Raw genomic sequence first — 27010 nt, 5'->3', positions numbered from 1 at the left:
AATATGCATTGCCACCTAAAAGCTACTAGCATGTGATGCAACAAAGACTGGCAAGCAGGGCGGGGACTGGTGGGCATACAAAACAGGAGGGATGAAATGCTTTTTTGCTTCCCTTAACTGAGACAACGTGAGACCAGTCTTTTGGTCTAACACCATCTTGCAGCCAAAGCCTCTATGTTACACTTGTTAGCACAATCCAAGCTGGGCTGAGAAGTTCAAACACGGTGGACGTACCCACTGATCTTTTGTGGCCTTCGTTTTTGGAACTCTACTTCATCCACTGTCCATACTGCCCCTTTAACGTTTTCTACTCGCACAAAACACTTGTGAAGACTAAGATTATGACGCACTGCATTCTGCAGCAAGTATAAAAGAGAGAACATTTACATTTTCTATAAGAAAAGACTCCAAAAACAGCAGTAAATTCAGCCTAACAGTCCACATTTGTAAAACCATCCCCGAGAGCTGTAGCAACCACCCCCGTGGACAACCTTTTCTTGTGGTCAAGAGTGCCTTGTCCAAAAGCAAAGATTAAAAACCCCAAACCATACATTAATTGTACTTTGGCCTTTTAGTCTAGTCTCTGGTCACAGTGATCCAGAAGAAAAAAAATTTAATATGCATATAAGCCCAAAATAGATTTCGCAGTAAAAACCTGAAAATATTGTTAATATGACTTAAAAATAAGGAAACATGTACAGCATAAAACCGTCCCTTTAAATTCACTTACCTCCCATAAAAAGGGCAGTTTATTTCTATTTTTTAAACCATGAAAGATGAAGACTCAGTTATTATTCAATAATATATTTTGTTCTTGTTCCTTTTGTTTATTAAAGTTTTGGCTTTAAAATCTTCTATGGGTTTTCTCAGATGTATTAGGAAGAAACCTAAATTGGATTTTACCATTGAGAGTATCACCTCCTGTAGCTGATGGAAGCAGGGGGTGAAATGACCCCCTATGGATCAGTATCCATCATCAAGCTATGTGTTACCCTCCAGAATCTAAATAGAAATTGGCCCTTACTATGGACAAGCACCTTAATTAACTGAGAAAATGCCAAAGGAACATATGAGTAGAATTCTCAGTGGGAAAATGATGATATTCCTGCATTAATGGTTTCAACACACACGTTTCTTTACCATGGTTAAAAAAAAGTCATTGCTGTTCATTCCTAGGCGGAGACCCTTGACATCTATAATCTATCAGAAAGAAAGATCTGAACTGAGGGTTGAAAAGCTTCTAACATCTCATCTCTCCTTTGACTTCAGGAAAATCCACAATTCTTACCGGATCTAATAACAAGCATGGCTTCATGTCTTTAGTTCTCCTTATTAAACTTACTGATCTGGACTCAAAAATAGACATGAGGACATTACAAAGAGACACATGCCATCTACTCAAACTTTCTTCTTATAAGGAATATGCAGGTGTCGGTGGCACGAGAAGTTGATGCCTACATCGCACTTCATATGTATACCCTGCTTCAAGCCCTTTCCTCAAGTCCATTCAAGTTGCTATTGCTCAAACCTTCTGTACCCCTCCCCTTCCACCACTTGCAATATTTCCTGTCTAAATTAGCCTTCAAATGAGAAATCTTAACATTTTAAGAAGGGTTTCAATTTTTGAATAATCATCATTGGTAACTCTGACAAGTCAAACTAAATAATAACAATTTTTTTTTCTTTTCTGATATGGAATATTTAGAAGATAATTAGACTAGTTTTATTACATGGCCTGATGAACCTGCCCATACAGAGAATCCACATGACAAATTCTCGGGGAGCTTCTGAGCAATGTTGGAATAACTGGGGTAGGTTCGAGACACCCAGGTGACAGTGAAAAGATACCTTGATTCACAAACAGGTTAGCTAGCTTTGCATGAAAACAAAACACTCTGAAAAACATTTGGCATGTTATAATCGTACTTAGTAAGACCAATTTCTTTGCACATAAATTGTAGTCTAGTCTCTAAACAAACCTATTTTTTATACTGTACACAGGTACAGTACAAGGATGCTAGGCATTCACTGTTAACTCTTAGAACAACACTGAGAAGTTTGAAGAAAAAAATACACCCAAATTTCATTAAAAAAAAAAAAACAACCACCAGACTGAGCAAGTATACATACAGGAGACATAGCTGGGAAGGAAATCCACATTACTTCTCATCTTAATTGCTGTTTGATGTTTTAAAATAAGCAGCAAAACGTACAGAACTGAACACATTTAAAGAAGCCATGTCTGGAAGAAAGGATGCTTCAGATTTGTCTGAACTACATGGCTATGTAAGTAAAGATGTAAGGTCAAAATTTAAGTTTTGTTTTCAAAGATGTTGTATATCTAAGCAAAAGCAACTAGAAATCAAGAGTTTCCCCAAAAGATGAAAAAGCTCTTTTCAGTCATCAATTTAACTGGACATTTCTTTTTTTTCTAAGATCATAATACAAATAAGGACACATAGAGGAGATTATACACACTGGTGAGTCATTCAGTACTTCATTTAGGATTATTTATATTAATGACACTTTCTTCTACAGTTTGCAAAAATGAAAATGTTAAACCAGAAGACCTGAGCTTAAGTATCATGTTCATAACTGATCATTATTTTTAAATGTGATTATTTGCTATTTATAAAAGGTAATTTGAAGAAAATGTCTGCCTCATACTATACTTTCCAAATTTTAAAAAGTACTCATAGCTAAACTTCCTTTGTATTTTACCTCCCAAGGCAGGTGGAGGAAGGAGGGGAAGAATGTTAAACACAGGTTGCCTTCAGTGCCCACGTATTTTAATGGAAATAATAAAAACATTTTAGGCCACCTAGATATCCATAGCTCTGTAAATTTGATGAATTAATTCTACTGTTACATTCATTTTCTTTTAAAATTCTAATTTATCAAGAATGTAACAGAGGAAATATGATTTGTTTTTGCTTGTGTTTTTCTCCTATACAAAGTTAAGGAAGTAACAAGAAAGATATTTATTTTAAGCAAAACAAAATTTCCTTATACTCTATAATAAATCCCTATCTTATTTAAAACAATGCCATGTAAAAATACCCTAAAATAGTTTCATTTTACATGTGTCTAAATGTTTTAGAATTTAGGGAATATAAAAATTCTAGATAGTAAAAATGCAAAAAAACCCCACCTTCTCACAAATATTATATTATTGTACCTGCCTCCTTGTACACTAATATCAGAAACTAAGAAATTAAAAGTAAATGGGAAAATTAAAAGATGTGTGAAGGCTTCATCTAACACATCAGAATAAATGCTAATAGAATCTATGAACCAAATGCTGAACTGAAAAATGAAGTATGTCACGTGACTTCACACTTTGTTGGGGGTATCCAACATGGACCTATAGAATTTGACCTGTTTTAAAGCAAATGGGGGTTAAAGTGAAGTTACGTAATTCCAAAGCTACTTTTCTTCCCCAGAATATCTAAGTTTCTTGACTTAAAAAAACAAAAAAATTAATCAAGTATTGTGCTCTCCTGCAGTAACTCCCACATATAGTGCTAGTGCTTGGACTGCAAAGCTTCCTTCACTAATTGGGCTAAGGAGATTTTATACAACCAATGAGAGTTATGTCAAGTTTATCTGATCATTTCTCCAGGTCCTTAATGGCATAACAAATTATCTACGCATCACTGCAAATACTGGTGGTGGCTAAAGACACAAAAGCAGGATGCTTGTGTTAAGTAATAGGACAGCCTCAAAATGAGGGCGACAGTGCCCCTCTGCTCCATTCTCCTACATATTCCAACCAGAGGAGGCTGATTTTATTGGATGGTCTGGCCAAATGTCTGATGCCAATGTAATGGAAATCTTAACTCCCAGTGCCTTAACCATAATGGAACTATTTTATTATGCAACTATTACTATAAATTAGACTCTCTGGGTGGATCAAAAAATGTAAATGTAACTTACAATAAGTGCATTTTTTTCCAACAACAAACTCTCTTCTAGAAATGGTAAGATCAAGACTGAACAGGCCTGTGAGAAAGATTACCTTCCACGTGGCTGCATTGCGTCGAAAGTAAGCAAACATTCGTGTGAACCAGTTATAGATTTCATTTAGTGTTAGCTGCTTTTCTGGAGATTCAAGAATGGCCTGTGAAGTCAAAGTAAGAGAAGATAATTTATGACCAAATCAGCAGAACTGCCATTAAACAGTTTCTTGCAAATATAAAATAGCCATGTTTCAGAGCTAAATCCTAAGAAAGGTTTTACAAAATGATCTCAGATTAATGGTTGTATTTAACAGCTCAATAGTAAAAGTCAAAATGAAATTATCTAATTGTTTTGAGTTTTTATTTCTGTTTCCATACAGAAATATTAATTTATTAGTCATTCATAAAGAAGAATCAAAGAGAAATGCAAAACATTTCACTAGCTGATTAAAGCTCAGTAATTATTTAGAGCTCAGATTAATTCTAGGGATCAGAGATTACTGTAGCTTGTGATAATTGACTTGCCATCTTTAAACAGGCTCATTTTCACTGTTGTGTGAAATGAATTTCCTAATAATCACATCGTATTGTAATACTTAATCAAAAGCAATTATGTTATATATTTCAGTTTTAAAAAACCTTATACACAAGGTTTTAGCATGCCTACATTCTAAATGGTTTTAAATCTACTTCATCAATATAATATATCCAGGTACACATATACCTTTTGATATAACTTCATATAATGTGTTATTTACTTACCTGCCTAATTAAGGATGCGTATGTAAATGGTGGTCTAACTTCTGCATTCTTATAAAATTCTTGGTTCTGCGCAATATCTGCTAAATAAGAATCATTGTCTTGTTAACTATGACATTTGATGCTGGTTTACAAAAATTTCATGCTGCAATTTTACATGAGGCAGAAATAGATATCTACCTGAAGAAATGGGCACGTTGTATTTGTCTGAGTACCGCCTGCGGATGGGTCCCACCGTGTGCATGCTGGTGGTGGTGATGACGGAGGGTCCTTGGGTGTTGGGAGTGATGGGGGCAGTTGGGGTGGTTGGAGTATGAGGTAAGCTCTGTGGAGAAGCCTCTGATGCAGATTTAGAGAGTGTGACACTTGATACCAGATTCAGCTGTAAGAAAAGAACAATTCTTAGAAGACCTTAAAAAAATACAGAACAACCAGGAAAACAACTAAATTATAGCAAGAATAATACAGAGGGGATGGCCTGGCTAGTTTTATTTCTCTAAGTAGATGTTTCTAATCAACTGAAATATAAGGTGAGTTCCCATGTAAACACAACTCACTCAGGAGTTAGCTGGGATTTGTGGATATAGACCTGAACTCTGCAACAAGACTTTCTGCAAGGTGTATTGCACAGGAGTGTAGCTGTTTTCATTATTTTATTTATTTATTTATTTATTTGAGAGAGGAGAAGAGAAGGAGAAAGAGAGGGAGAGAAAGATCAATGTGTGGTTGCCTCTCATGCGCCCCCTACAGGGGACCTGGCCCACAACCCAGGCATGTGCCCTGACTGGGAATAGAACCAGCAACCCTTCCATTCATAGGCTGGAACTCAATCCACCAAGCCACACCAGCCAGGGCTGTTTTCATTTAATTTTTAATAAAACCTTTAGGTTTAATGAATTTAAATTTAGTCATGTGTCAGCAGTGCCCCTACCACACTGCACAGCACAGAGACATGCTACTAAGATTCACAATGAAACATCTTAGATGGGAACTACTGCAAGTATGTTTGACCTGTGACTGAATTAAAACAAGTTATATTGATCCAGTAAGCTGTCATTTTGTTCTATCAGCCAGGAGAGACTAATCTTTGAAAGCTTTAAGTGTAATCTTGACTACTCTATCAAACAGGAGATTGGAATATACTAATAAGGATATGGCATATAAGAGATATGGAACTACAAAATTTTTGATGATTTTCCCCTTTCAAGTTACAATTATTCACCAATATACAGCATAGGGAAAAAGTAGGCTTTATACTTGTTTGTATGGAAAATAGTTAATAAATAATAATACAAGAAGCAACTCTATGTTTCACAAACAACTGTAAATGTACTTTTGTTCCACTCTATACTGTAATAATCTATTACATCAGGTAAGACAATGAATACCGTTTATTTGAAGTAATATCAATAGTACTGTTTTGATTCTTTCTTTGTATCTACCAACTTAAATTTCATCCTGGGTACTTCCTTTTTTAATACTAAAAAAAGAGGCTTATCCTCTTACCCCCCATTCCCCAAATCTGTTGTTAAAGAAATATTAAGTCTGGCTGTGCTGAAGAACTTGATCGTTTTCAACATATTTATTACAGTTTATATAGAATTGCTAACTCAGATACGTACAGTTGGCCCAAATCCAAGAAACTTCAGCAGAATTGGCTTACTTGATAACATTTTCTCAAGCCATATTTCGAATCACTTAACAAAATAAGACTGTTTCACCATCACAATAGTTCTAGTACAAGGCATTATTTGTGGAAGGTATTCAAAATGAGATTCCTCTGAGATCATAATCAAAGAACTTATTAAAAGAGAGTTCCAATTTACTGAGACGACTCAACCTTGCTCATACTCTAGTAATGAAAAGGCCATGAGAAAATTCTCTGCCTTATATGTTTATAGTAATTCCATAAAAGGGCAATGAATTTGAAGAAAAAGGAAGATCAAATATGGTTGGGTAAATATGAATGGCAAAATGTAAACATAGTGTTGGAAACTGAATGTTGGGTTGCCAGCTTTTATTTGTGCTTTCTTTTTTATTCTTCCCTTCCCTTGAAATGGTGACTCTGTCAACTGAAGATCCCTGACCTGTACCCCTATGCCTGACGAGAACAAGCTGAGGACACTGCTCTGCCCTAACAAATCTCCAGTCAAGCTGGGCAGGGGCCAGGAGGACCTGTTTTATTAGTGCTGGAAACCTGACTTCATGACACACATCTGCAAACTGAGTCCTTGCAGTTCAGAGCAGCAGCTATGGAACAGAGCAATAGAGGAGGCCGCAGAGAAGCCAAGTGAGAAGGCTTTGCCTCAAACCCTTATCACTGACCACGTGCAAAAACTGTGTATAAGCCTCAGCTCAAAAAGTCAAGGAAATAAGTGCATGAAAGTCTAAAGCTCATAAATTTATAACTCTTAAAATTCAGAGGTGCTACACCTAAGAATATTAGAACTCTCTGGAAAGCCATGGATACCATGTGTAAAAACCAAGTTGTAAACTATTTGCCACTGTGTGGTTTTTTACTTCTTTCTCATACTACCACTAACACTTGAGATGTTATTATTCACATTTTACAGATAAGTAACTGAGACTCATGAGAGATTGAATAACTTGCCCATATTCAAACTTGTACTTTGTGAGCCTAGGTCTTTTGTATGATCTTCTTCTTATGCCCAGATAAAGAGGAAAAATAAAACAAGACTAACCAGTTTTATTTTTCGGCAGGCTCATTTTTGGAAAGGATTCAGTTATTCCTGCTTCTAAATGACATATAGTAAATATTCCCGAGCAAATATGGGGCCTTTGATATTAAACAGAACACACAGTTGCTGCCCTTGAAGAGCTTACCATCAAATGAAGGCACTACTCCAAGGAAAACGTGCCGACCACCTCAAAACAATTCTGAGGACTAACTTGACTTTCTGGCCTCTCTTTTCAGTTTACAGGATTACCCTAAACACTGTAACTTTCTTTAAAATGTTATGAAATTTTAATATAAATACAACGTCCTTAAAAAATATGTGTGCTCCATTCCAGTTTTGTGGAAAAGATCACCAAATCTACTGGGTTCTACTCTAATTGACAAACACCAAATCTCATGTAAACACCCAGGAAGTGAGATCCATCTCTGGGTGCTCACAGGCAACAGTTAACAGATAAGTCGCATATGACAATGACAAAAATATAAGACTAGTCTGACTCTTACAGCTTTTACAAAGGTCTCAACACTTGGACCATTCCTACCAAAACAATAGCAGCAGAAAATAAAATTTCTCCAGGTTAGCATGATCCACAAAGAAAGAAATATATTAGCATTATATGGAGGCTTGTGAATATCAGCAGCACTTAGCCAGAAGAAAGCAGAGAGGAGGCTTCCTAGACTTGACAAACGACACTGTGCTCCACACCCACTGCTGGGTTGTCTCTAATAAGCCACAGAGGAAGCAGCCAATCTGAGCTAATTACCAGATAAAAATGTATTGTAAAGACTCTAATTAGGAGATGAGGATGGAGTTGATCTAATGATTAAATGCTGCATTCGACTGACCCCACCATCAATGTGCAGTGGTGCAAGATGTCACTGGAATATTTTGCAGAAACAGTAATTTTTATTTCGAGGAGGGGAGGCAGTAATATTTGTAATGATGGCTACGAGGTAAACTAATTAAAAGACAGTTCCTAGAGGAAGAGGGTGGTAGAGAGCAGCTGTGGCCATTCCAACACCAAATGCCAAGTCTCAATAGAGGGACTGCAGTCAAGTGGAAAATTTCTGCCTGACCTCTGCCCTTGCTATTAATTTGCAGGAAAACTAATGACACATATACATATTCCCACAAAATTGTTCTAATTGCTAATTTGCCAAAGGAGCCCAGATTCCAAATTAAACATGACTGTAGCTTGTGAGAGAAGAGAGAACAAAAGGCTGTAAACTCCAAACACAGGGCGCTCTGCCGTGCGAGATCATTTGAAGGCTGAACCAACAAGTTAATGAAATGTCAACCTTGTCAACTGCAATAGAAGTTTCTTTACTTCTAAACTTTTGTTCTATGATCACATGCTCATCTTGAGGAGAAGCCATCTTGGGAAGGAAGGTCAGGAGGGACAGAGAAGACAAGCAAGGGGAAGGGGTTCAAAACAGGCTGTGTTCAAATCTGCTCTTTTAATTAAGGTCTGTCTGACGACGGTGGACAAAAAAATTAATTACAGGCTCAGAAGAGCAAATCAGGAATGGCGTGGGTTTTGCTATAATCTTGAAATATGCATCTTAATTGTAAACTACTAAATCTTAATATAATCATCAATTCGAAATGAAAGCGTATGTGCTTCGTATTTCTGACTGCAGCTAAGGTTTCAAAAGATAATTTTTTTCTAGGGCACAAAGCAGGAAGGGATTGGACTGGGAGGGTTTCTTTTCCTATTTTTCTTATTGTGTTCATTTTCTATTTAAAAAGAAGTTGCTATGTTTAGAAAAGTTAGTAACTCTGATATTTTCTACATGGCAAGTTTCCACCATGTGATGATTTGGGCAAAGATAATCTCTTTGAAAGTCTGGCCAAAAGTTAAATTCTATGTCACTCAAAATTGCTGTAGGGTTTTATTTTTTTTAAATTTATGTGTGCTCTTGACCATCATTACTGAAGGACTGTCCTGGGAATCTTACCAGCCCGGCTATTGTAACTGTCTCACTACCTAATATTCTGCTTAGCTCCTTTGCAAAAATCAATCTTTACTTTATAAACAGTAACCTCTGCTTTCTTTTAAAGATGATGAGTCATTCGTATTTTAAAAAAATAAACAAACCACTGATGCAAACCCAGACAGAAACAGACTTGTCGTCAAGTATTCCCATAAGAACTCATTTTTATTTTTGTTTGTGCTCTTGTCTCACATGAGAACAGAATCTGAGAACAAAAGACAATCCTGAAACGAAAACACCAAGAGACCTCACTGCTTAGTAGGGGGCTTTCAGGCTCACAGAACTCGTGTTTCTGCTGTTGGTTTTACTGGCCTGAGTGGCTCAAGTCCTGCTTTAACTGTGATGGGATTTCTAGAAATGAATCACTTGCATTTGTTCAGGGAGGGCCTTTCTGTGGCTGAAGGGACATTCCCAGACTGTGTAGGCTAGGACGTGGTGGCAGGGGGAGGCTTTTGTTCGCAGCTTTGCCTTCCTTCGCCACCTCAGACTGGCCCTGTGACTGTTAAAGGGGTTGGTGTCACTGACAGTGACACTCAAACAAAAACACCGGTACTGAGCTGAGGAGGAGACTTAATGAGGAAGAGTGTATAAAAATAGCTACGTGTGTCTGTTGGAGAACCTCCTTCTCTGACTGCCTAACACTGTCTCTCAGCCACAGCTGGGTGGCATTGGCCCAAATGGTTGGCTGTTTCTCTGAGTTAAAAGACCCCCTTTGCACACAGGGAGCACTGTGTTTTTATAGCAGCTAAACTATTTCAAAACAGTCCTAATTGCTATGGTTAGAGGAAAAGAGAATGTGTAAAAAGGAAAATCCAATACTGCATTTCACTTCAAATATCCCAGTTCCTCTAAGTGTTTTATAACATTTCATAAGGAGGGATATGTGACCTGCACTGTAATTACCTGTCCACCAAATCTGAAGGAATGCAGTTTCTTCGAGACCAGGGTTGTGCTCTGGTGTGTAGAAATACCCTAAAGCAAGGTGTACTTTTCATGTAGTCAGTATTATAAAGTGTGATTTACAGTGTTTTTCTGACATAATGATAGTGAAGTCTTTTAAAAATATCCTTAACAATTTAATAAAGTCATAACACAGGCACATTTTTTTTCTGCTGCTGTTTTTTTTTAACTGTTTTGTCCACTGAGTTACTCCTGCCTCTCAGGAAACAGCTCAGCTAATTCTCCATGGAGTATATATGAAGACACTATGTTTGGTGTTTACTTTGACAATGTTATTGACTTTGGAACAAAAGAATATCAACCACATTCATCATGATAGTTTCCTATTGTCTGATTTTTCACTTTTGCTTCTCTTACCATGGGAGAGGAATCTTTTAAAACTCAAAATACAACAATCTGACTATTCTAAACATAAGTCTAGAAAAGCTTTTCCCATCACATGTGCTCACCTGCTATGACAGAGAGCTGCCCTGGGAAACACACACCCTTCCATCAGGGCCCAGCTTTAATACCATGGAAAGTATGAAATGGGTATTTTGTCTGATGTTGGCTATTCCTTAACTTCCTCCACACTGCTCCTCATTACATACCTTCCTCAGAGACACACAGACATATACACCTACTCTTAGCCCAGGGAAAGATTCATGAGGCTGATTTCTTTACACTCCTCCCATCTATCTAGGTTTCATGATGTTACTTTGCCCAGAAGTCTTCCTGGACCCAACCAAAGTAGCTCAGTGTTCTACTCAGTCATAGCACAACGCAAGCAGTGAGAGAGTAAGAAATTGTGTATGTGTACATTTATATGTCAGTTTGTTCTACAAGCCTCCGAACACCTCAAAGGCAGGGACTCCTGTAGCTACTTTAGTACTGTTTTTATGCAGCATGCCAATAACTCTTTGTTGATGCAATAGCTTGATTTTAAATGCAACCTGCAGTCTGAGTTGTGGGTATAATTATTTTGGGCTTGAAAGATTTTACAGTGAGCAGAAGAGGATGCTATTGAAGGGGTCTGAGGACTAAGAAGACTGCAAGCTCATATTCCAGTTCACCAATATCCACCCAGCATGGGTGAACTTGTACCCACTTCTAAAAACTTGAGGTTTGTCCTGAGGTAAGTATATCCTCTAACTAGTCAAACGTGAAGGCAAGTTCCACAATAGCATCCAGAAAATACCATCTATGAGTTGATGTAAGAACAATCCAAGAAGATTTTGGCAGTTTCTTTGATGGAATGAAATGGACATTGGTTGGATGACTAGATACAACAAATGACACTTACCACCCAAATGGCATTGAGCGAAAAGCAACGTTTATAGCTCAGCATTCGATCACTTAGTAATTAAGAATTTAAAAACAAACATGAAGTTCCTTTTAAATAGAAATAGAAAAAAACCTCAAACTCGCTATCGAGGCTGTAACATTAAAGTCCCCATCTCTGGTAGATCTGAATTCTGATGACTGCTTGACTTCAAATCAAAGATTCTAGAAGAATATTCATTTGAACAAACACTATGCATTCTATTATTTAAGGTAAAATAATTATAGGCAAAAGAGAATACTGTACACATTAGACTCGATCACCAGATAGCTCTATATCACTAACGTTGGAAGAATCAGGAGTCTGCTATGTGTGTCTGCCCGTTTTTTTCTTTAACCATTTTTGGGGGCAAAGAAGTATAAATTTATGCAAAACACTACATGTCTACCTTTTATAATTAATTTCCCAATGCCTCACCTATACATTTTTAATAATTCCTGATTTATAAGATGGTATCTAATAAAATTTTCTATTTTCTAGTAAGTGAAAAGAAGGCAGGTTCATTCCAGCAACAGAGTGTCACACAATATCTGCTTGTCAGGCACCAATTTTTACTTCTTACATGTAAGTTAAAGGATAAGGAATTTATAATGCTGCCTGTGAAGGGAACCACTTTTCATACACAAATGTGATCTTTTTATTTTTCAAAGGGTAATACAACAGTACATTTACATAAACTAATCCAAACAATCTATGTATTTGACAATGGCAAACCTCACACAGACGGCCCATTGTTGGTTTACATCTTGGAGTTCTTTATATTGGCTGGTAGCTCGGCCCTAGCTGTCAAAGGTTTGACTTGGACTCTAAATAAATGGTTATAGAAGTGCTGTGCGGCGATATTGAACTTCTTTGCAAAAGAAAACCTGCTGTGTATGAATTCAAAAGCTATTAATTTTTCAGTCAAAAATATTCATGCCTATTTCTTTTAATAAAGAAATACTGTGCAGAGCTAGTAAGAGATAATGTTGACTAGTGGTAGAGAATTTTCAATAGAGCAGTTAAAAATAAATTTAGTAGGAGGTCCCCTTCAAAGTTATAATTTTCAACAATGTAAAACCTTTTTTTCTAATACTAATCAAGATAAGCCTTCCTTCCTTGTGCATTTACTCCAGGACTGGGTTTCCCTGTTCACTGGCTACTCACCACTGGTCCTCATGGAGATTCCCCACGGTCCTTCTGTGGCCCAGGCAGGCTTACACTGACTGCCCCTGCGGTTTGGCAAGTCTTTCTCCAGTTTTACCCTGTCTCCTCCCTGCAAGAAGTTCATGACCCAAAATAGGCCCATTTCTAGACTCCAAACATTATTCTATAATTGTCTTTAATCCATGGAAGAAGTGGAAAAGAATCTCATTCTCTCCCTTGCTGCTAGGTTTAAAGACTCCCACCCTTCATCCTGGGAGGAACCATTTCCCTCCAAATAGAGGCCATATGAACACTTTCAGAGTTTTAAGGTGATTAGTTCCCTAAAGAGTTGACTATGCCCACTAGTGAACTCAGTCATTTCAGGGTCTCACCATCCTGAGCTCATAGTATTTCTAGGATTCCTGTAAGAAGGAGGATTTTATAGAAATACCAAGACTAGCACAGCTGACTACTGATTCCACAACATACTGAATGGCCTATGCTTGTTTTACCCCTTTCTTTTTGGTAGCCTACAAACTCAGTCCTATAGCTATTTACTGCACGACACATGGAAACGAAGGGCTTTTTCCGAGGAAAAATGGATGTGCACAGTGTTTAATGATTTTATGTCCTGTATCTCAGTAATGTGTTCTGTTTCAGACATTAATTTTGTCTGCCAACTGCATCCTGGCAGGCTACCATATTTGCTGGTTAATAGTCTGACTCCGTTTTATTTCTATCACCATAAATCATACATATATGGGTGTATGTTTGCTTTATTTATAGAAAAAATCAGTCCAAACAGATAAACCAATCCTTTGCCATGATGCTGCATCATTGCATGTTGATTAAAATTACTGGTACTAACTATAGATTGTCAACGCTCAATTAATTTTCACACAGTGATTCCATGCAAAATCAAATAAAGGCAGTGTACCTTTAATTTTTACAAATCTTAAAAATCAAGAAGCAAAGCGACTCTATTTTGAATAATCAGTTGAAGGTACTAGAGATTTTTAGAAATGTAAGTATATGACAAATACAACTATTAAAGAGATCAATGTAGAACAAAGAAGGAGGCCCAAGACAGCAGTTGGGGACACCATCCTTCCACTTTGTTACTAACTGTCTCTGGAGAGCCCTCCTTGACGTCAAATAAAAGGGAACAAAGAACGGAAGGGGGGACCTCTAAAGTTAAACAATTATAGTGTACCGCATTTAGTTTCTGAATTGTGGAGTCGTGTTCACTTCAGTCTCTTTAGATGTTCTCCATAATCTGAGCTACTCTGATGCATGTTTCCCTGCCTGTCACACTCAGACTGGATGAGCCCTTGTTCCTTTCCTCCTGCTCACAGTCTCAGCTTCCCTGGGCCCCGAGGCCATCATCTTTGCCTCTGTGGCCTGGTTGTCTTTTCTCTGCAGCATTACCATGCAGAAAGTTTTTCCTCTTTTCTCCCAGTGAGTTCTCATAGCATATTTTAGTACCTCACTGTAGCATCCAACATCTGTCCCAAAGAAGAGCTGACTTTCTGGGCCTCATGAACCAGGACTGGGCCCTCATCACCCCATGTTGTCTTAAATGCCCAGCACTATACCCTATTCATAAAAGTTTACCAGATATAGTCAGCTCAGCTTAGCCTTAACTAGTCAACACTACCAGAGTGGCCTGCCCCCTTCCTGTGTTTTGGGTGGGGAAGCAGACAAGAAATGCTGTCAGGTTCTTCCCTTTGGTGTAGCTCAGTACTTACAGGCTGAGGGGCAGCTTTGGGTTCTGTAGACTTCACATGCAGGTGGGTCATCATGGCTTGCAGGCGTTCTTTGTCTTTTGCAAGCTAGGATGGAAAAATACTTTGTTATTTCTTCAAATACAGATTTAAATATGCTGTTACTATTACACATCATTACATCCAAAATGATACATATTCCAAATTAAGCTATGGCACCATCACACATGACACAATATTGTTCATTGCTTCATCATTTTGAAATCTATGTGACCACTGCCAAACTCCAATAGCTGGAGGTGTCTGTGTGAGATTTCTCAACAGAAGAGACTTTAGCTTTTAACTATGCAGATCGAGACCTGCTGGCACCAAGGAGTCCCATGGAACACAGACAGCTAAAAGACAAAAAAGTGAATCATGCCTATTAACCAACCTTGTTCATGAAGAAGCCAAAATAAAATGACCTACGTAGCTAAAACTCATAAATTCATCTGCTGTGGTTGTGGGAACAGTCCTAGACAGATGGGTACATTTATGCAAAATTAACTTCATCTCTCCTAACAGGTAGGCACAGATTAAGACAGTGTTGGCAAGCAATGTTATTAGCAGGGCAGACACAAGGCTACAGGTTCTCATGTTCAAATGTATGCAGAATAAGCTTACTCATTTACTCAATATGTAAGTACACACCATGTGCTAGTCTCTCATGTTAACAAAAATGGAGATCTCCTCCATCTACAGAACACTGTCTGAAGGCACAGGAGTTGCTACTTGGATTACATGGCAGGGACCCAAATACTGTTTTATCGGATGTTACTTGCTCTATGCTTGCCCTGGACTTTTTAATACAGTATTTTCTAAAGTTCAAGACAGTTGAGCATGGGGGATGTATAATAAGTACTTTTATGAAAGGAGTGGGAAGTATATACCCAAAGGATAATGGTATAGTTAAGAGAACAGCTTAGAATTGTGGGAAAATGTATGAGAGGTTAATGAGAGGGAGGGACATAGAATTAAGGAGAAACTCATTCCTCCTATGTCACATAACTAAGCTTAAATCTTTCAAACATGAATTATTTTTGTAACTCTGAAATTATTTCAAAATAATGACCAAGCAAGATATTTTTAAATAAGGTATTTCTAGGGGAGGAAGTGTTTCAGCAATTGGAGTGACAGAGGAAGGGAATGAGTACACAGGCCAGAGAGACAAGGTTTTCAGCATCCTAACTGGATGACTATCTCCAGCCATATCACATTTTTTCTTCTTTATTCCCTTGTGGTTCAGGGAGGAAGAAATTCCCAGGGCAGCGGCAGGGGCCAGGGCAGGGGGAGTCCTATAGTGTTAGCATTTATCTTCCAACAAACAGGAAATGAAAATGATACCATATTAGGAGCCACTTTATGGTATTCATCTTCTGTTCTTCAGTAAGTTATTGAACAGCCAAACTAAAAGATTTGAACACAAAAAACATAATGCTTAAGGAATTTAGTTTTCCAAAGTGGCTCAGTTAGAGCAATTAAAATGTTAGCGATGACATTTTTTTACAGTTATGGTTTTTTTGTGAGTGTTCTAAATTTTTGGATGTTTAAAGTAAAACATTCTTAATTTTTTAAAAATGTTGTTTTAAAATTATAATGGGGCAGAAGTAGGAAACAAGTAGTCTGTCAGAGTGAACATTACAAATTAAAGGGTGAGAGGTGATAATTACTGAAGAGTCTGATGAATATTAACTGTGACTTAATTTGGGGGTAAACATTGTTGATATAGTAATTACAAAGACCAAAGTAGAAAAAAATCCAAATTCTCAGCATCAAAAAGAATCATCACCTCTATATTGCATGGAAATGTGTACAGGCTGACCTTTTACTAGTTAAAGACTGCAAACACATACCCAGACTTGTACACACAGCCACACCCATAGCCCTAGAGGTCACTACCATAGGGAACATTTTATTTTTCCATGAGAATATTAGTTAGACTTCATCGTCCATTTTGAGAATTATCCAGGTTTCTGATTTTGCCTCAACCTCAACTCCACCTATAAAAGATGGGCAAGGTAACAGAAAAAGGCAAAGATCCAAGTTTTTGTTTTTGTTTAATTAGTGCAAACTAGCATGTAATATATTCTTAAATGAGCTTTGAATTTTTATCATCAATTCTAGCTCCAACACAAAGTGTTTTAACAGTTAAAGGAAAAAAACTGGCAGAGTTTGCTTTTTGTTTTTTTAGGCAAAGGCTAAACCTTCACACCTACTGAAACCACATCCTCTCTTTAGTCTTGCATTTATAATACTCACTGGCCCTTCAAAAAGCTTTCAGAGTCTTTACTACCTTTTATACCATCATTCCATGAGCTCACCATCCCATTAATTTTCATGGCATCCTTTCATTATTATGAGAATACAAACATTTAATATTAGCAAGCATATACCAGCATTCTGTTATAAACCAAATCCCATGAAAAGAAAAGGATAAAAAATTCAGTTCAAAGGTCAATTAAAAATTTGGTTGGCATATTTTAAAAAAAGTTCTTTACATTGTGAGATCCAAAGACAATGGCCTTCCTAGTGGGTTAGGATGGGCGTGGACATAAAAAGAGTGGCTCATGTCCGGGAGTGCTGGGTTAAGTCAGCAAGTTTTCTCACCAGTTATGCAGTGTGACAGCAGTGTGGAAACAGGTAAAAGCTCCCAACTTTGGGCACAGCAACCTTTGTAAGTCTTCAGTTGTCCCTGTGAATCTGGTAAAATAATCTCTGAACTTTGAAGGGCTGTTCTGAGGAGTAGGGACATTATTGCACATAAGCTCAGCAAAGAGCTTAGTGCTTAGGGATGTTAAAAAAATTTTAAGGGAAAGTTAAGTCAGTGAAGTCTATATAGATTTCTCCTGGCTAAGCATATGTTGGAATCTGCATCAACATAACAGGTTCAATGGAGTTTGTGTAGCTGGGCTCATTGGGGAGAGATTTTTAATGCTTTAAAGAATGGGAAAGAAGAAATCCATTTCTTACAGATATGTCTCCAGTTCTCACTGTATCTTTCCCTCAGCTTAGCAAATCCTTTTCCTCCTTGGCTGAGATAAGCCATTCCTTCTTCTATTAACCATAGCCTTAAAGTGGGTTTTAGACAGTCCAGGCTGTGAATGACCAGAACGTGTGCACTGCCCCAGACCTACCGATAAGTGCCTAAGGCTAGGAGCTCCATTTAACATCTTCAAAGATAAAAACGAAGGAGATTAAATACATTCTTTTAGCAGAGAAAAGGGAACATGGATTCGGGTTCACTTAACATGATCATTTTATATGCTGTCAGACAGACTGGTTTTCACTTGTGAGAAAAAATTCTAAAATAAATGAAGGACTTGGGGTATGTAAAAATACTAAAATTACTGAGGACAGGTGAGAAGGAGCCAGATAACTCATTTAATTTCACAGAAGCCAAGACTGAGGTGGCTATTTTAAGTCTTCTAGCCCTACTCCCACATTTTATAGTTGCGAAAACTGAGAACCACAGCTGAATTTACCTAAGGTCACGGAACTGAGAATGGGCAAAAAATACAATGGAGTTCTGGTTATATGAGGCTTGGTCTGACTTCCCTACATTGATGTGATCGTAGGGCATACCCGAGTCACTAACTGGGAACAGACGTGCCTCTCTCCTGCTTCCACCCTGAGCTCTGACACAAGCTCCACAAGAGGATGGGACACCCATGTCTTTGTAGCAGGAACCCCATCTATGATTGGCAAGTCTGATTATTCCTGTGCAATGAGGAGTCTCCACGTAACTGACTGGGGTGGTAACTGTTCTCACTAAGTCCAACACTCCAAGGAGGAATGTGGGAGTAGGTAGCTTGAATAAAGACCCCAAGTGTCCAATTTTAATGAGGTGGGTGTGGGAGACAGTCCTTTCTTCCATGGGCTGAGTATGCCTTGAACGGAGGGCGGCTGTCTGGGATTCCTCAGTAGTTCTCTATCCAGCAATGATCCAAACAGAATGACTGAGACAGAGTAACACATGATCAGAAAAAGAAGAGCCAAAGTGGGGTGGGGAAAAGCACTGGCTGGAAGGGGTACAAATGAAATTCTTCTACCAAGCTGATTATTTATTAAAAAGTGGTTTTCACAACACTTTACGAAACTATGGCCATCCTGATCATCCACATGTCTTTCCGACTCGGCTTCGGTGAAAACTTATAAACAATTTCTTCACCACCTACTACAACTTCCAGGTGGAGGCAGCCTACAGCTCACTTCACCCTGACTGAAGAACTTCCCCACTTTGATTGTATTCTGTCACCATCTTCACATTCCTTGCATGTTGTTATTAAAGACTCTCTTGACATTTAAGCAGACGCACGCTAATACTCAGTCATAGTCTAGGAATTCTAATGCTCCCAGAGTTAGGCAGGATTTTAAATTATGAAAACTAAGTGCCTGTTTTCAAAGAGACACATAGAAGGGAGAAACCCAGAGACTCTTCTTTTTCTTGGCTCTCCTCACAAAGCTTTGGCAACACGACACTACAGTGTTATCAGGCCCTCTTTCCCCAGTGTTCCCTGAGTTTGTTCAGAGACAGCCATGAGGCTGTCATCCCACTGTCACTGTCCTGAGTACTGCCTTGGAGGGGGTTAGAAAGGTACAAAGGGGCTCACATTAAGATAATATATTTGTGAAAGTCCAGGAAGCAGGTGTGATTACAAATAGCACTGCTAATGGTAGCATAATCACATGTAAAGTCCCTACAGTAATGGATTTGTGTTAGCCTTAATGTCTCCCCCTGCTACTGAAACCTGTGTATCTTTCTCCCTGCTGACACTTTCTTAGAGCTTAGGGATGCTGATGTAGATGATTTAGGAAACTGTGTAGTGATCCCAGTGTTACTGAGCTCCAGCCTCGCCCTGCTGTGTGGATTGCAGGGGAGAGTTCACCAGGCAGAAAAGAGAACAGCCCAACACCCCTGTTTTAAAACCAGTGCTGTGCAATTCTCAGGTGTAGGCATAGAATCTCACAGGGCCAGGACCACCCTGGTGAAAACCAGCACTGGCATAAAAAGGTGTGGGTTAGAAAGGCTGGGCTAGAATCTGGGTGCTGTCCACTGTTCGCCTCTGGCTTTGAACAAGTTAATGAGACCTTCTAAACCTTTGCTTCCTGATCTGTAAAGAAGGAGGTAACTGAAAATAATTTTGACTCTAAGAGGCCTATTATTGTTAGGATCACCATCCATTCACTAATACCTTTTCAAAGAACAATAAGAAATATTACATTAAACATGCTCATTAAGTGTGAGACAAAAACTGATTTCCAAATGTGAGTTTTTTTCCTTAAAAAGAAAAGATTCTTAGGATTGAGGAAATAGGGTAAGACTCAATGAAATTGCAGGTATGAAGCACCTAGAACAGTGCCTTATATAGTTAGGAGTGCAATAAATATCCTCTGAAGTGGTTTTCAAGGCCCTCTGAGAAATAACTACAAGCAGCCCATGAAGCATTCAACGGCCCTCTACTGAATTGAAATGGACTGCCAGGGTGACCACCTCGCTGCAGTTCGCCCAGAACTCTGCCAGTTCCGAAACTGAGAAAGCATAGTCCCAGGCAAGCAAACTGTGATGTCTGGTCACCCTACTTTCTATTGAACTGACAGATAAATTTTTAAAAGAACAAGAAATTTTTCCACTATCCTTCTCCTTCAGTCTACAATCAGGCTAAACTTTAAGTGGCTTCCGTGGTCTGGAATGCCTTTGCCAGTCCCCCTTTCCCTTGTCCTCCACAATGCTCCCCCGCTCAACCCGAAACTCTGTCTGCACTTGGAGAAGTTCTAGTCTTACCCTCCCTACTAGGTTGCACATTCCAGGAAGGAAGAGGCCACCTGACTTATTCGTCCAGTACTTTTAATAGGCGCTTGACAAAGAGCGACTAAATAGAATCAAACTACCAAAGAATAATAGTAAACACTTTTCCACCCACACCCCCTGCCTGAGTCAGGGGGATTATCCCCAACACTTCGGTTGGCTCCCTTTCCCCTTAGCTGCTTTCAACATTCACTTTAAAGGTTCTGTAGGTTGAGGGGTCTCTGGAAGCCCGTCCTGAGCCCTGTCTGGACACATGCTGAACCATGGACGTGATGGAAATGCCCAATCTCTGGGGCTCCTTTTTTCTTTCACGCAAAACCCATCTTCATGTGACTGAGCAAGGTCACATGGTCACAGAATAGATTCAATCTAACGCAGTATTTGTGGCCAGAAAAAATGTACCTACGTCACGAATGTCTCAGCTTTCTATGGGGGTCTTTCAAACACTTTTTTTCTTGTTGTCTGTTAAACTGAATGTTTTCCTCCTTTTCTAAAATGGAATTCTGTTCTGGCCTGTGAGATACCTCTTATGATATCTCATCCAGAGACTGATTGTTGTGAGAAGTCCTAATAAGTGTGGCTCACCTGAGTGAACCCAGGTAAGTGGATTAATATGAATTTAAATTCCTGTGCCCATGTCTGGTAGACAGTAGGTGCTCAACTATCAAGGAAGGTTCAAGTGCTTCCTTACAGTCCTGGCCTTGGCATTTGTGGTGGGCAATCGTTATTCTCGACTCACTTCTAGTGGCTTTGTCTCTGCATCTCTGTCTGGGTGGGAGGGACCTATATAAACCTCACCTATTGATTGTGGCAATTTTTTTCCTCTCCAGTACTATCTCATCACGACTGCATATCATATGAAAGAATCTGTAAAAAGAGAACATCTAACAGAAATCTCAAATGCATTCTATGACCTCAAGAAGCCATATCCTTGACCCAAATGATTTCTATGGTGTCCATGTGTTTTTCTGTAATGTGCCTAGGTATACAGTGTAAGGACCTCACACAACTTCTTGGGTTTATAACGCTGGGCTTGCAGGTAATAGCCAGGGTTACTCCATTTAGTCCATTGATAAAATGTCAAAAATACTACAACTGTCTTTGTACAATAATAATGAAATGCATTAAGAAATATTCAAAAAGGCTCTGAATACTCACTAAGATGTTTTTTTCTGAACCCTCTTCCTGCGCAGTGAGAAGAGTCACAGGGTGTAACATGAAAACTGAGTTAACCAACCTTTCTCTGTTAACAAGCTCTATATAAGGTGTCTACTGCTAAGAAACATGCATTCCATATTCTGATATCTTCCAACAAAAGTGCTCACAATAAAGATGCATCTCACACACCACAGTGATTAGAGAGATCTAAGTCAGAGCCATATCCATCACCTTTACTTCTACCTGGTTGCCTAAACTCTCACCATTAGAATCTCCCGGCTTTTCCAAGTAGGAGGCAACACAATGAAAACATCTCTAGCCACTATCCCCTATGGCTATCCATGGTGATTAAAAAATATATGTATTCTACTCAGTTCTGTAGGGAGGTCTGACTACAGTAAGAAATATCAGTGCCTTCTTTTTGGATCAGAGTTGAGGTTTCCAGGGCTTAGAATCCACCAGCTAAAAACGGACACAGAATAGCACTCAAGTGCCTTTTATGAGCTTTGGTCATGTCTGGTGCTGACTGACTGCCCTACTGAATTCTCCCATGAAATCCTTTCACACTGATTCTGTAGGGCAGACATAAAGGCCCTCTGCTGATCTCTACTGTCCAATTTGGGCTTATTGGGTTTGTTTTTATAATAGGCGCACATGTGAATTCTCGTGCTGTAAATGCTTGAGAGAGGCCTTGTGAGTCAAGTCCGGTGGCAGGGAGAGATGTCTCTTCCCACTCTCACACTGCACTCATCTTTGGGGAGTCAGGCAAACTTTGATCACTTCTTCCTGTAGTGCTCACTGGTGTAAATATTTTTCAAATTCAAGTTAGTAAATATACTTTGAGATACTTGGAAGCTTTGGTATTTCCTGGACTGGGCAATGCCTTCTTTGAAGGAAAAAAGAAGTAGCTCTTTGGTCAGTCCTGTCCAAAGCACCCCTCTAAATGAGGTGACACACTAGTCTGCTGCTCAGAGAATGGTGGGCAATGCCAGTGAAATGAGACAGGAATACCTGTCGGCAGAGACCGGATTTCTCCAATATCTCAGGTTCTATGGGCACGATGCCTGTCAGTCAATTAAAAAAGTACATTTCCAGAAATGGGTGAATCAAATGGCAACTGTGAGAGCAAATGCTGAGCTTCAGAGAACAGGAGGCCTGAGATGAGAGGAGCTGTGAGTGTAACTGTATCTTGCCCCAAACTCTCCCAAATGTGCCAGATCTGCAGCCTGGACTTTCATTCTAATTCCTGATAAGGGCTTATCTTGACTCTAACACAAGACTAAGGGTCTTTAAATACTAAAAACTGTTGACATTTGTGTGTGTATTTCATCTGATGGAATACTAATGAATAGATAAAATCTTGTTTTGGTTTGGTCCCTTCCTAGAACTGAAACTCTCTTCTGAACATGTTTCTGGTGTTTTCCAGAACCCATTAGTGCTGGCTAGCCCTGGTCAACTGATGGACAGTGCTAACAGCAAATTAGTTACTCACGGTCTGTTTTTGCTCTAGAATGTAAGAACCAGGAGGGCAGCCCTATCTGTTTTATTCACTGTTGTACTCCTTAGAGGGTCCAGCAAGGTTCCTGCTATTATAGGTCCCAGGTAATGTCTGCTAAATGCATGAGTTGATAAATGGATGAATGAATGAACATATCCCTCAGCCAGCTTTCCATGACCCCAGAGATCAGCAGGTACTTGTCATGTAAAATCGCTGTTGAGGAAACCTGACCGATGTGGTAACTAGCCTAATTTTATACACCAAGGCAAAGGGAGAGGTAAGAAAAGGAGAGTCGACTTTTAGGTAGGTAGTCAGGAAAATAAGGGAGCAAGTCACTAATAATGTGATGAAATTGTCTTTGCTTGGCAAACTTCTTCTGCAAGGGCCAGCCAGGCAGGAAATACTGTCAGCCCTACAGGGCACAGGGAATCTCACAATTACTCAACTTTTCTGTAGTAGCCCCAAAGCAGCCACAGATAATTTATAAACAAATGGATGTGACCATGTTCCAATACACCCTTATATGGGGACACTGAAATTTGAATTTCATATAATTTAATTTGCTTTTGATTCCCACTCCCAACTATTCAAAATGCAAAAAGCTTTCTTAGCTCATGGGATTTGGTCCACGGTCTGCAGTCGTCAACCCCTGCTTTTGACAAGCACTGTTTCAACCCTCTTAATAATTCTCTCAAGCTTAGAAAAAAACCAGACCCTTCAGAATTACCCTGTCCCTTCTTTCATCAAAGCAGATTCTCAAGCAAAAATATTATTTGCAATATCACAGGTATCTACCACATAGTAACTTCTGGCCAGATAATCTTCTCAGATTCCTACCACAAGTTGAAAAGTCTACCTTCAGTTTGATTAGCAGCTGACGGATGAAGGAAACTCTATAAATAAATGAAATCCCCAAACGATCAAAGAATCCTCACATCAGTTTGTACCACTATTCAGGCCATATCTACGGAAAAAAACATTAAAGCTCCCAGGAGATAATTACTTCACTTATTAATGGTTTACCGCCTTTTTTCCTCCTGCTGGCTCTTTGTGGAGAGTGAGGAGTGACAGATACATACCCAGTTCCTGGGTAACAGGGGCCCCATATTCAGATGTGCAGTCTGTAATGCCTACCTGGGCCAACCATGACAGCAACTTTAGTAGATAATTTACTCTAGGTAATCTTTAAGAATTTAATTCTACAATTAAATAAACAAATGAAGAAATCTGTATAACTTTATAAATCCCACCACCAACATATGTAAATTCAGGCTTGATTCAACTCAACAGCTTACTATTATACTTCAATATATGTGAACTTTGTGAGATAAACATACAACTTTTCTCCTTTCCAATTAACATGCTAAATTAAAAGATGTTTCCAAAAGCTTACATAAAAACCTAGGCATTTTATGATGTGCCCTTTCCCTGTATAAATATTCTGCTGTTCTAGTAAGTTCATATCTATTGTCTGAATAGAAAAATATTAACTAGCTGAAGAAAATAACTTTTGAGACAATCTTACTTTAAAAATTATAATGCCATGTAAGACAATAAGTAAATTTTAAAAAGTCCTTTGTATCCTGAAAAGTCACAACAAAAAGTTTAAGTGTGTTTTGGCTGATTTTTCTCTGCAACCGTTTGAAGCTGTAAATGACTTAACTCAGTAAAATTCCAAATGTAATTATCTTCTGTACTTAGCCCAGGGCTCTCCATATATCTCAGCATTGCTGTCTTGCATATAAAACAGCCTTTCTGATGGCTGGTAACAATATAATGTACAACATTGTTTTAATTTCCTCCAGTCGGCTAACCTCTTGCCTGCACTAACCAGCCAGAAAAGAAGCCACAGTGAGTCACCAAGCACTCAAACGCGTTTGGAACTCAGTTGCATAAATGGGGTTTGCAAGGTCAGGTTTTTGCAATTGTACATTTTAATAATCTCCACTTCTGACCCAATTTTTACTTTTAGCAACTAACTTTCTATTAGTTATACCAAGAATGGAATTATTGATAAAATATGGTAGTTCATACACAAGGTATACCAGAAGTGGAACCCATATTAACAATGCCCCCCCCCAGCCCCTGTTTCTTAAAACTGGGATTCACAGGAAAACTGGCAGAAGCTTATTTTCTCTAGTCATAAAAAACACTCAGTATGATCCAGTGGGTTTCCAAGCACAAGATTTTATATATGTGTGTGTTTGTATGCATACATGTCTCTGTGTGTGTTTAGAACATGTGCAGTGAGCTTTCGGTCGTTCTGTGGGGGGGACAAAGACAGGCGAGGATGAAACACAATTTCTGTTTTACTCTGGAATTTAACTCTGGAAGATGTGCCTGCCTGTGTGCTCACTTGTCACTTGCCAAGCCTCGTGCACTTTCGCTAGCGCGCTCTCTCTCTCTCTCTCCTAGGCTTGTTTCCCCAACTCTAGGTTAATAATATTAGCACCTTAGGGGACTTAAACTAACAACAGATAAGCAGAGAGTTAAAGGAGGACAGAGAAGGAGAGGGAGTGAGGGAGAGACAGGACACTGAAAGGGGTGAGAGGTGGCTGCATGCACACAGACACATCGAACTCAGAACGCTGAACTCAGGCTGAACTTCCCAAAGAACAAAAGAGCAAATCAAATCACATGCAACAAGTTTTGGACCTCCCATTCAATAATGAGTGCACAGGAACTCAATGCAGAATACTGGAGAAGTCTGGAGTGTGAGGAACACTGAGGTAATATGAAAAGGAAATTGGGTTTACCTGTAGCTCTAACTGCTGAACAACCTGCATTTGTACTCTACATTGAGCTGTACTTCTATCGTCCAGCGCATGCTCACTGTTGAGATGTCTGCAACAATACATAGAAAATCATTAAGCGAAATGGAGAAACAAAAGGAAAATATAAGTTACCAGGATGTTTAGACATACACTAGGCAGTGGGTCTGGTCTCCCAGTGGAGAGCACTTTTGTGGGTGGCCTGCCCTGTCCATCCCCACCACTTAGTACTGATATTACATGGAATTTAACACTGTCATCACCAAAGTAAAAGCCTCCTAGGGACAAGTTCTGCAGAACATATGGAGATAAACATTTACACATAAATAAGAAAATTTAAGAAATTAAGTCAAGGCAGCATTCAAGACCACCTCAATAGGCAGAAACCTGAGACAGGGCTCAGAGTTCAAAATTGTTTCATTTGTATTACGGTCTGAATAGGAGCATTTGTTTACAAAGAAAAGTGACTTTATATTACTTATGTACAACCTTATACTGAAATGCATTAACATGAATGTCAAAAATGGTAAGAGGTGGAAAATGGTATAACTTTAAATATGAAATCTGAAACATGAACCTACACATGCAAATTATGTACCAATGAGAGGGAAAAAAATGCAGACAATTACTTGAAAGGAAAACTCTGGCTGGGCTCTTGACTGCTAATGGTCTGGATATCCAGTTCATGGATGATTCAGGCCACATGCTGGGTATGCCTGTCTTGTGGTCCTTTTACTATTTATTAGATTTTCCAACAGGGAAAATGCTAACAAATTGAAATTTCAATCAGCTTTACCATATGCAGGAGCTCTGCTAATCAGAGGGTTGAATCAAAGCTTAAAATCTTCAAAATAAAAACTCCTGTACCTGTATTACTCAGTCCTTTCTTATTAGTGATACAATAGACAATGAGGGATTTGCCTCAAATTCTAGTAACAACATCTTCGTGACATTTAGGCAAAAATCCATTTAGATTTAGGATCAAATTACTGAACACTTTCCCAACAACAACAGTGACAACAATACAGGGGACGGCTGATTATTAAGACTTATTTAGGGTGCTACCGCATCTCAGTTGCTTTTTTCCAAGCATACTTAAAATAAGAAATTTAGAACCCAGTTTTGCAACTTTTCAAGACAACTAAATATACCAAATATTTGCCTTTAGCACTTAACTAGGTAAAATTAAGCCTTATG

The 27010-nt window shown here is 38.8% G+C and overlaps 1 protein-coding gene across 17 annotated transcripts in view; it reads right to left on the bottom strand.

The window, feature by feature from the left end:
* FOXP1 (forkhead box P1) overlaps positions 1–27010 on the bottom strand; it is a 627082-nt gene that overhangs the window by 16438 nt on the left and 583634 nt on the right. For 15 of the 17 annotated variants that reach the window (XM_037150320.2, XM_037150319.2, XM_053654796.1 and 12 more), the window contains 6 exons: positions 25799–25886; positions 14566–14649; positions 4899–5100; positions 4722–4801; positions 4019–4120; positions 235–356 (listed from right to left, as the gene is read on the bottom strand). In XM_037150320.2, the coding sequence (XP_037006215.2) occupies positions 235–356; positions 4019–4120; positions 4722–4801; positions 4899–5100; positions 14566–14649; positions 25799–25886 (678 nt within the window). The remainder of the gene's footprint in view (positions 1–234; positions 357–4018; positions 4121–4721; positions 4802–4898; positions 5101–14565; positions 14650–25798; positions 25887–27010) is intronic. The other 2 variants (XM_037150321.2, XM_053654798.1) reach the window with 1 other exon arrangement.

This window comes from Artibeus jamaicensis, unplaced genomic scaffold, assembly GCF_021234435.1.
Source record: "Artibeus jamaicensis isolate MK-2021 breed Jamaican fruit bat unplaced genomic scaffold, CSHL_Jam_final contig_886, whole genome shotgun sequence".
Lineage (NCBI taxonomy): Eukaryota > Metazoa > Chordata > Mammalia > Chiroptera > Phyllostomidae > Artibeus > Artibeus jamaicensis.
The sequence above is the reverse complement of the archived record's forward strand: the minus strand, read 5'-3'. Positions and strand labels throughout refer to the sequence as shown.